General features: G+C 33.9%; 2 protein-coding genes and 1 long non-coding RNA gene across 3 annotated transcripts in view; all 3 read left to right on the plus strand.

The window, feature by feature from the left end:
- Positions 1-204: 204 nt before the first annotated feature.
- Positions 205-9,266, plus strand: LOC108744906 (fatty acyl-CoA reductase 1). Its single transcript, XM_025981788.1, has 9 exons — positions 205-311; positions 1,125-1,384; positions 1,450-1,698; positions 2,798-2,943; positions 3,028-3,137; positions 3,402-3,594; positions 3,678-3,784; positions 7,666-7,846; positions 8,880-9,266. Exons 2-9 carry the CDS (start codon positions 1,133-1,135, stop codon positions 9,223-9,225), a joined length of 1,584 nt encoding a protein of 527 aa, XP_025837573.1. The 5' UTR covers positions 205-311; positions 1,125-1,132; the 3' UTR covers positions 9,226-9,266.
- Positions 6,890-7,214, plus strand: LOC112906814. The gene is made up of 2 exons (XR_003232611.1): positions 6,890-7,064; positions 7,180-7,214. It is a non-coding gene; the product is annotated as an uncharacterized LOC112906814 (long non-coding RNA).
- A 1,487-nt stretch (positions 9,267-10,753) lies between the features above and the next one.
- LOC108744954 (fatty acyl-CoA reductase wat) overlaps positions 10,754-11,703 on the plus strand; it is a 15,716-nt gene continuing 14,766 nt past the window's right edge. The window contains exon 1 of the mRNA XM_025981708.1: positions 10,754-10,996. Within this exon, the coding sequence (XP_025837493.1) occupies positions 10,775-10,996 (222 nt within the window). The 5' untranslated portion in view covers positions 10,754-10,774. The remainder of the gene's footprint in view (positions 10,997-11,703) is intronic.

Raw genomic sequence — 11,703 nt, forward strand, 5'->3', positions numbered from 1 at the left:
AAAAAATAGTATAAACCAAAAATTATAACACTTTTTTGGCTTTTGGGTTTTCCGAGTTCTTAAAAAGTTGAAACAGAATCATGGAATAGTTCAAAAAAGAAACTTAGGGCCAGTATGTATTTCCCGCAAGCAGGTTTCTTTACAACCGGCTAAAAGCTATATACAAGAAGGTCATTAAAGGCAATACGTCGTTTTGTTTTTATTTTCGAACGGTGTGTACAATGCGTTTGTAAGATTTCTTCCTTATGAGGTCGCAGTTTGGTGAACTCTTTTCAATAACTTGGTTCATGTGACTCAAGAAGTTAAACAAGGTACAGATACATGCAGTTACTTCAAAATACTTCAATTTAATATTCGATTCAGTTTGAGAAAATGTAGAATTTTGTAGGCTTTCAAACGTTATTCGAGAAATTTACTAATTTCTGTTGTTTGGCTAGTAAACATAACATAACAAATTTTACTACAATTTTGTATAATATTTTAATTTTTCTAAACTTTAGTTTCATTAACAATCATCATTAATAAGATCAGATGCATTTCATCAATTTGTTAGCGATATTTTTATTTTCCAACATAGAATATTGGTATTAATTTAGATATCTTGAGCTGTTATCAGTTTTGGGAGTTTTTTTAAACATAAAGACAACAACAACATTTAAAATTAAGACTGATTTAAGAAACGTTTTTTTCCTAAAATTATTTTATAAATTTTCCATCCAGGACCGTACCGGAGTTAATTAAATATCAATTAGTTAAAGTGTCATATACTAACAAAAACAATAATTTTTGTCTTTTTTAGTAGGCAGCAATACTTTATATTACATACTTTAGTAATAAAGACGTATAAAATTAATTATTGTACTTAATAGCCTAAACAAACGTAGTCCAAGTACGCCATTAATTGCTAACTCGACATTACATAATAAAAGTTGTACAGATATACTTATTATAGCTATTGCATGTAATTATTGTACCAGCTATTAAAAAACCGGTAGGTATAAAATATTTTAATGCAATAACAAGTAAAAGTATTATGGATATACTTAACATTGTACAACAAATCAGAACTATAGAGAAGATGCTCTAGTAGAATAAGATACATGGATATTTATTTTATTTATTAGTAAAAAAGATGACAGACGAACGTGAAGGAGGCGACATAACTGCCGCAGACATGATACCTCCCCTGACTGAACCATCCCAGATCCAGCAGTATTTCGATGGGACAACGGTATTCTTAACGGGTGCCACAGGATTTTTAGGGAAATTGATAACGGAAAAATTATTGAGATCCTGTCCGGATTTGAAGAAATGTTACATTATGATTCGCCAGAAAAAAGGGAAAACTGCGGAGCAACGGCTGGAAGAAATGTTTGATGGAGTGGTAAGACAAAAAATACAGTCGAATTATTTTTCTAAACATATAAGAACTACTGTTTTACGTTTCAGTTGTTTGATCGATTAAGAAGGGAGAATTCAAAGGCCTTTGATAAAGTAAGCATGATTTACGGCGATCTGGTTGAACCCAATTTGGGACTATCGGAAGAAGACAAACAAAGAATTTTGGCAGAAGTTAACTGCATCTTTCATGTTGCTGCGACCGTAAGATTCGATGAAAAGATTCGGGTGTCCACATACATAAATATTAGAGCCACAAGAGACTTGTTACGTATGGCCAAAGACATGAAGAACCTCAAGGTCAGTTCAGAATTATGTATAACACGATAACAAAAACACGATAACAAAATCTCAAAAATTATTATTTCACTCATTTCCCCTACGAGCGTTTTAAATAGTTTTTAACAGGACTTCCCTACTTATTTTTACTGTGACGTCCTCTGGAATTCGCCCCCTCCCCCTTTGACAAAATGTACCTATCAGTTATAATTCTAAACGAACCATTCATGTTTCAGAAACTGCACCACCATTCTAATTATTCATTAATTCATAATTGATTCGGGCTATAGGGCCGTGGTCTAAGTGAACTGTTCCGTCCAGACGTTACGTCAGTTACTGCGGCTGACATCTTCAGTGGTAGTGCTGCGTTGACAACGTGTACGCAGATTGACTGTCGCTGTCGAGACTTCGAGATATAATCTAATCTAACCGAGATATAATCTACGTTCACGTTGTCAACGCAGCACTACCACTGAAGATGTCAGCCGCAGTAGCTGACGAAACGTCTGGACGGAACAGTTCACTTAGACCACGGCCCTATAGCCCGAATCTTCATTCTACTATGGATTCCGGCCGTGAAAGCCTTTGTTCTTANGAAACAACGGCTAACAGTGTTTAAGTCGCCAAAAGGAAGGAAATGAATGGCTAGACGGAATCGGGGCAATGTGCACCTCCTTTAAGAATAATTGACCATTATCGCCGTAACTTAAAGCCAAAAGGTAAAACTTACTAATAAACGATAGCCTATCGTGATAGTGGCTCACAAATATAACTGATAATTCAACAACCCAACCCACCGCAACCCAAGCCTATCCAGCGCAACCTATGCTAGCCTGCCCTAGTCTAGCATAACCTGACCTAACCTAACCTAACCTAACCTAACCTAACCTAACCTAACCTAACCTAACCTAACCTAACCTAACCTTTTCTTTTCCGCCGCGCCCACCGTCCATGTTTCGCACCCGTACAACGCCGCGTTCCAAACATACACCTTTAACAACCTTTTTCGAATTTCTAAATTAACGGTTCGCGAGCATTGAAGTGACTTCTTTTTATTAAAGGCAACACGACCCTGCGCTATCCTCTGCTTTATATCCGTTCATTGTTTTCTTTTTTTTAGTCTTTCATCCACGTATCCACAGCATATTCCCATTGTCCCAGAAAAGAAATCGACGAGCAATTTTACGAGCCTCCCATTACAGCCGATAAACTTTTGAACGTTGTCGAATCACTAGACGATGAAACCCTTACAGCAATCACCCCCGCGTAAGTATCGCGCTCTTCTATAATCTATTATTTTCAATTTAATCAAAGTTCATCAGACGAGACGCAAAAACATTTTTCTCTCAGACTTCTAGGTCAGTTTCCCAACACTTACGTCTATACCAAAGCTATAGCCGAAGACGTTGTCAAAAAGGAGGGTGCAGGACTTCCGGTTGCTATGATAAGGCCTTCCATAGGTATGCCCTTTTATAGATAACTTATACAAGCAAAACTTTTATCACAAAAACAAAGTTTCGTTTCAAAAAACTGCTTTTGATTGTGTACAAAAAAACTATTTCGCCATACTATTAAGACATCTTCAGGTGGAAGAAATAATGATAAGAATGATAAACAATTAAACTTTTACGACTAACCTATACAAAAATATTTATTTAATAATAAATAAGTAACCAAAAAAGCAATTTGTACCGGTGAGACTGAGACTGTTTTTCTTTTTTAAGTTCTTGCTACTTCAAAGGAACCAGTGGCAGGATGGATTGATAACCTGTACGGAGCTACGGGGATAATTGTGGGTGCAGCTCTGGGGTTGATACGAACTCTGCACTGTGACCCGGAGAAACTGGCAGACATGGTGCCGGCCGATAACGTTATCAATTGTGCCATTGCGGCCGCATGGGATGTTGGAAAACGAAAGTAAGAATTTTAATGAAGAAGAAAACGTTCTCAAAATCGAATGTGACAAAAAAACTCTGTATATAACGTAATTTACATTACAGATGTCTTAATAACAATGTGGAAAGTAATTTTCAAGAAAACGAAGTTGAAGAAAACGGAGTTGCTGTATACAACTACGTATCGTCACCAGAAAAACCCATAAGATGGAGTAAGTAGATACATTCAAATCTTATTAAACTATAAATTAAAAAATTTTGATCAAGCACTTTCTATTAAACTTGTAAAGCAAGATCTCAGAGCCGCCAGCCATTACTTACGTATATTCTGAGTAACAAAACGGGTGGGACATGTATACGTATATACTTACATTTAAAATGCAAATACAAAATAAGAAATACCTATTTTTAACTTGCATTTAAATATTTTTTAAAAAGGGGCAAAGAGACATTCAATCAATGCCTTCTAATTCTTTAATTGAAGAGAGCCCAAATAATTTTAAACTCCTTGGAAACGGATAATCTAAAATATTGGATCGATATTGTTTTCCGGGTTCAATGTCATTGTCCATGGAATTTTGAAGTTCCTACTTGATATCGGCACCTGCCAAATCACCACTTATCGTACCTTTAGCAGGGAACTACGAAATTCTACGAATTACGAGAAAACAGCCCGCGAAACAATATCGAATTCGAAATTCGTATAATCCAAAATTCTTAGAAAACGATTCGAAAAACTTCACTTATTAGATGAATCCAAAGCTAAAGAAACTATGGATTCCATTTTTTCTTTTATTACAATGTGTAAAAGATCGGAAACAAAATGGGGTTGTAAATATTTTGATATAAAATGATTGATGCTGATTTTACATCAATAGAATTATTTGCAACCCTATTTTGGCTCTGATCATTCACGGTAAGCAAACTATTTTGGCATCAGCGTCTTTTTTTCAAATAAAACGGGTAATAAAGGCAAATAAGAAACCATATAGAAGAACTATTTGTTGTTGAACTGAAGAAACTATAACATAAAGACGGAAAAACTATATCTCAATCACTTCAAACAGAAAAATATGAATCATACCCGATCTTCGCAGCTGGTGATATAATGCAAACGCCACTATTAGTCTAGAAAAACTCCAATATTTAAAAAAATGAGAAAATCCCTGCAGTATTTAAGTTTTTATTGTCTGAAAGATTCCAGTACGTTGATTCGTTATTATTTTATACAAAATTATTTTTATGTTTGTTAAATCGCATTCAGAAATTTCTGTCCGTTTGCCCAATGTATCTATTTCTACATAGACGAATTATTTAACATTGGCTAAAGAATTTTCGGACTAATACCGCTACTGCTAAATTGATTTTATTTGGTTGTTTGGAGGATATGTAAGTGTGTCATCATTTTGTTACTCTTTCATCTGAAACACGAAGTATTGACTGGCGTTTTGCATACATTTGACACCGTTGAAAAAACGAAATCTCAATAAACCTGTTTAACAAGCTTTTATTTCATAAACATAAATTTACATTACACGTTATAATTAAGTGACATGAACTCAATGTTAATTTTCTCGCAAATTGTTTAATCGATCCTTAGAACCAGAGATGTTCAAAATGGGTTTTTAAGAGCATTTAAATACAAAATGCAAATACTTTTCGATTTATTTTATACGATTTAACTTTCATTCATCATTTTATATAATCACTAGCGACCCGCCCCAGCTTCGCACGGGTGCAATGCTGATATTAAATATGTATATTTTTGTTTTGTTTAGATTATTATCGAGAAGGGGAAATCTTCAAAAGATACCCCCTGAACATACTAAATATACTACAGAATGTCTTTATATACAACATTCACAGTTTTTTTGTCATTAGACAATACAAACCGGCCTCCCGGCCAGTACCGCCGCAACCGCTATGTCCCTGCATTTTAAATCTGTAATATCTTCGAAAATATTCATTTAAATTACATGCTGTAAAGGGCCATATTGATCTATATTAAATGCACAATGTATTTAAGGTACTTAATTGGATAAGAATTAATGCTGTATTGCCTACAATCGCTTCGTAAATAAGTCATTATTTCTCATAAAAAGTAAAGGATAAAAATGGTTATTGTGGGTTATCCCTAAGAGATAGACATATACCATCGCGGACTTTTTTGTAGACCCTTTTAAGATGTACAATATTGTAGTACATTATTTTGATCTATCTCGTAGGGTTCAGCCAGCGTTTGCAATGTAAGCGCAAAAAATGTGTTTATTTACGACATCACATTAGAAACCTCTAAAATTATCAGTGTTTCCCTACTATATTATGCATGTATTATCCATATAAACCTTCCTCTTGAATCACTCTATCTTTAAAAAAAAACCGCATCCAAATCCGTTGCGTAGTTTTAAATATTTGAGCATACATAGGGACAGACAGCGGGAAAGCGACTTTGTTTTATACTATGTAGTGATACTAGTAGAACTTTCAACGCCAAATATGTATTTTGCATTTTACAAATAGAAAAAAAGTATTTAACTGCAAGACAAAAATATGTATTTTTTATATTGCATTTGCATTTTAAATGCAAATATTTCAAATAAACCTTTTAAAAGCATTCAATTTCAGTGTTGGCGTCATATACAAAGTTTACGTTTAGGTAATGGTGGGTTTTGTATGTGAAATTTGCAACAGTTTAGAACAGGGTTTCTCATACTTATAAACGCATGTATCCCTTTTAAATATCCCATACAACTGCGAACCCCTTGTAAAAAAATCTGGCTATAGAATTAAATAAGGGTTTTTATTTAAATAAAATCACAAAGAGAAACAGATTGTTAGTTAATGCGATGAATGCGCATGTTCGACAAAATTATGTTAATCTTCATGAGTAGTTTATAGATAAACACCTGGTTACTNAGGCCTGGCCGTGGGTCTTCTTCAAGTGAGTCCCTGCCTTGCTCAAAGAGGGTATGCCACTTGTAAACCATGGTTTTACCTGGCCAAAAGTCCTCGCAAATGGATGACATCTCTTCCAGTACGGATTGATCTGATTTTCCTTGCTTAGTAAGGAACTTATTTACTTGCTTATTTCAAAATTTGCTCCCGATTGACTTGTTCGATCGACGATAGTTCAAAGACCTTTGACATAATTACGATAAAACTTGGTGTTTATACCTACTAATAATGAGTTGCTTAATTTGTAATGACTCGAGTAAGTAATGATCTGCCTACCCATTTCGCGAACTTAAAAACGCACCCTCGTATGTAAACTTCTACTGTAGCTAGGCTGGTAATCTCATTCGGTGCTGCTATCTCGTCCGAAAATACAATAAAACAATTCTTTCAGGCTTTGGTTTACGTGTCGACGGCTTATTGTAATTGTCCGAGATCTACCGTAAAAGAAGAGTTGTACGATACGCCAATTTCAGCAGAAAAACTTATAACAATTTCCCAGTCTCTCAATGAAGCTACCCTTAAAAAAATCACGCCCACGTAAGTCAAATCAAAAACTGTAGAAACTGATACTGAAACTAAAAACAACAAGAAATAGAATGAGCATTTTCAACGTAAGAAAAAACTAATCATTTGTTTGTGTTGTGCTTTAAAGGATCCTAGGAGAATGGCCGAACACCTACACCTTTACAAAAGCAGTCGCCGAAGATGTTGTTAAAAGTGTTGCTGAAGAATTACCAGTAGCTGTAGTAAGACCATCGATAGGTACGAAAAATTTTATTAATATTTTAAAATAAAATTAATTCAAAGCCCGAAATATATTGTTTCCTAAAATTACATTAAATTTCATAAATAGCATCATGTTTGAATATTTATAAAAATATTCAACATATATTATGAGATGTTCGTCTATTATTATGTAAATTTCAATTTATGTGTTGCTGTTTAAGGAAAAAAGAATTTGGATTATACAATATACCAATAATTGGATTTGTTCTTTGAAAACAGTAAAATTCAGAAACCTCGTTATAATTAATTGTAAATCAGTAAACTTTTAAAAACTTTTTCATAACCACTTCAGCGAGAATAATATAATACCTACGTTTAATTTTCAAATATAAATTGCGTCTACTACTTCCAGAAGAGTGGAAAAGATTAGGAGAAAAACATGGTCCCGCCGTACCTTCCCCTTTGTTAGTATGGCACTACTGCTTTTTCCTTAATTCTAACTATTACATACACTGGCTCTGTTTGATACTCCTCCAAAGAATTCCAGCCTACATAGTCGACTTTTTGGCCTACTGCGTAGGTAAAAAACCCATGTAAGTAATAACTACTTGAAATACATCTTCATTTTCCAATAACATATAGTTATACCGTTTTATCCTTAACAACAATTACAAAAAAGCTTTCGAGATTGATAATATAATGGTGGAGCTTCTCCCTCTACCGTTTTATTCCAACCTACCTTCTTATTCTTGACTTTCTTTACCATCAGTTATACTTTTTTATCCTTAACAACAATTACAATGACGCTTTAGAGAATAAATAATAAATAATGGTGAAGGTTCCCCCCACTTACTTTCTTATTCCCTACTTTCTTTGCCATTTCTTCTTTTTCTTCGTCCAATACTCATACTACCTCTTCTATTATTATTTTCTTATACTGAACTTTGACTACATTATCCTCATCTGTTTTCCGTTGCACTTTTCTCAAAATCTTCTGTATTTTTCTCTCTTCCATCATCAAATCATCTTTTTAATACACCTCACCCTTCTCTTCTGTATTTCTTTTTACCTTTTCATATATCTTTTACTTCCACCTCCAATCCTATCTCCTCCAACTCCATTCCAAAAATTATCAGGTTCAGCTGTCTTTCTTCCCTTCTTTATCTTACTATTTTCCATTTCCATTTCCTTATTGTTTTATTCTGTTTCTCCATTTCATTCTCTACACGCTTTTCTTCTTTATATAGATATGTCTAATCTGTCTTCCATTTCCTGTAATTTTCGCTTGGTCTCCTTCTTCATTCCTTTTACCTTTTCCTTTATATTTTTATTTATTCCAGCAATTTTATTAACCTATCCAATATATTACTCTCCCTTTCGTCTCCTATTTCTATATTAGTTCTACCCTTACTTTTACAACCCTTACATATCAATATTGTAGATTCATGTTTCCTGCAAAACTCTTGTGTCAATGTCGTTTCCGTTTTATTTAAAGCTAACATTAACTGTTCTCCCTACTAGGTCCGCAAATCCAAGTATTTTGTCATTTTCGTTTTATAAACCACACCATTAAATTTGCATTCTTGATTACAACGTCTTCAACAGAAAAAAAAATAATAATTTCAGGTTAGTTAAAGGGTACCAAAAGATCGAAAAATTCCTAAACGTCATTTCGTATTTCGCTACAAGGACATGGTTATTCCGAAACAAAAACACCAGAAACCTGTGGACTAAACTGAACGAAGAAGATCAAAAGTTGTTCATGTTCGATATGGGACGGTTCGAATGGGACTCGTATTTTTATACGTATATAAGGGGGGGACGGGTGTATCTCCTTAAAGACCCCCTTGACACGATACCCCAGGGCCGAGTGAAATATTACAAACTTAAACTAGCCCATTACACCCTAGTGACAGTGCTCGCGTTGATCTTCCTCAAGTTAATTTTGGTTTTGTGGAATTTGATTTTTTGAAACTTTAGTTTTTTACGTTTTTATATATATATGTTATAATGTGCCTACCTTATTTATAAATCTAATAAACAAAAATTAATTTACTGACGAATTTTTTATTTCCCGATTTCTAAAGAGCTTTCCGCCCTACTCCTCGGCTTTGCACTGCAATGTTGGTTCGCTGGTAAAACTTACTTAAATATAGAACGTATCTGTTTGACGGTGGCGGACACCCCCACCACCAAACCATACGTCACTACTCCAGGCATATCATTGGTATCTTATTAATAGCTAAAAATGTACACATTTCTTCTACTAGTCTTAAAGGCTGCTTTCGTCTTTAATTTTGACGGTTCTTAGTCTTGTTTTTTTTTTCAATTTTTAAATCAAAAAAATCGGGAGTGTTTGAACCTGTGAAAACGTCCAGTCGCTTCTGAGCCTACTCATTCATGTGACGTCACGCAAAAGGTTGCAAGCCTCTAGATTTACGACAACGTCGGTTAATAACGTCTCGACTACAGCAACCAATTGACATTAAACATGAATTAATCGTAGCTGGATAATTTAAATTTTGGCATGGACTTCTGCATATTAATAAATTATTGTTTATAGGTTTTTGTTGGACACGCGTCTCCAATTTGATCTTTTTTCTTGGAAAATGCAAATCAATTTTTTCATTAGACTTGCTAACGAAATTTATTTATTTTCAATATTTTTTTCTAAGTCGATCTGCGAGACCTAAGGCTGCAACTGATTGATTACATTTTTTCATTGAATAATACGTTTATTATTGTAAACATTTTACTTAAAGAAAAAAATTTGATTCGTCCATGACATACCTTAAGCAGCCAGTATTTCTGAATTGCTATTAAGTATCTCGTAGATTAATTCTAGGATACCTGTCTAGAGATACAGAAAAATGATTTAATTTTTTTTGAAAATACATGTCTCTTTTAAATAATTTTAATTCGAAGGTGTTGAATTTGAATGAAATATGTCTGACATAGGGGAAGGCCGACGTTAAACGGTCTTGACTTTTAAATTATCTCATAAATTTTACAACTGCTTTACACTGTCGAAATAATATTAAAATAGAATCAGGTGCTAACGTTTTAAATGCCTTAATTGCATCTTTTGTTGTTTAAATTTACTGATTATTACCTGATGACAGAGTAGACGAACATGAAGCATTATCTATTGTTACAATTACTGTACACAAAACAATACTTGTACATACATAAAAGTCAATTAATATGAAGATTGGAAAAACTTTGGCGGTTGTTGTAGAACAAACGAAATAGATCAAACCACAACGCCATTATTTTGTTTGTTCTAAAGTCAATTAAAGTTAACGTTGCCCTTATCATAAGGACAGGAAAATATTGTAGCTCCCGCACTTCCTTCTTTAATTATTATTATTTGTTTATTGAGATCGAAAACGAAAACAAAAGCAATACGTCGTGCTTCGTAGGTATAAGTAGTGACGGAACGATGGGACGAGAAGTCTTAGTAAACATTTCTTTCTTTTTAATGGTCACGAGGTCAATGTCAGACCGCGAAATTATTGCGAATGCCTGCACGACATCGTAATTGCTCCACTAATAACTGCAATCAAAATAAAAATAAAAAGAAGAAAAAAACAGTTGACTCTCGGCAAATGTACGAAAGCGATGATGTTGTGGAAAATCCTGTGACCGAAGCAGTTTCCATGTACTTTTTTGGGCAGTCAGCGATCTCCCAGGATCACTTTAAAGGACAACAGTCGATGGGCGGAAGTGTGGGCAACTCGGTGGTACGTAAAAACGTATTTTTTTTTTAACAATAATGGCGTATTACTCCCCGAGGGAAAGGTCTCCCTATCGTACTTTCGAAATTTAAAAATAATTTTTCTCAATAGATCGTAGACATATTGTATATTATCCTTAATCCTTTAAATTACTGCAGCTAACAGATAAAAAAAAAGATTTTTCTTGACTGTATCTTTTAATAGATACGTAATCTAATTTGTATCAACAACTGGCTATTTATTTTCAAAATATTTTCAATAATTACGACGAAATAACAAAATAGAAGTAATTCTGCGGAATTACATGTTAAGGTCAAACCTTTTTGTAGGTGTTATTGATGGCGGCAAGTAAGAGCGGTGTCCAAATTATCTTACGAATAAAAGAATAGATTATTTTGTTCGGCCTCGATTGACCGTGGCCCGCACAATAAAAAATACACAGCGTAAAGAGAATGTGACACACTTCACTTTTGTATAAGAATACTCCAAAAGATTTATAAACAACTATTATTGCAGCACGTTGCATTATACTACAACTATTATAACAAATTAACAAACAAAAGAGCAAAGAAAAAGGGTCAAGAGTTAATAAAAAAAAAAATACCTAACACACTTTTGGTTTATTGAATGAATGAATTAAATTTTGTTAACCATTAGTGTGAAGCGAAAATCAAACGCTATAATTTCGAAATCACTGTAGATTCATGTTTCCT

This window comes from Agrilus planipennis, unplaced genomic scaffold (assembly GCF_000699045.2).
Source record: "Agrilus planipennis isolate EAB-ADULT unplaced genomic scaffold, Apla_2.0 scaffold42, whole genome shotgun sequence".
Classification (NCBI taxonomy): domain Eukaryota; kingdom Metazoa; phylum Arthropoda; class Insecta; order Coleoptera; family Buprestidae; genus Agrilus; species Agrilus planipennis.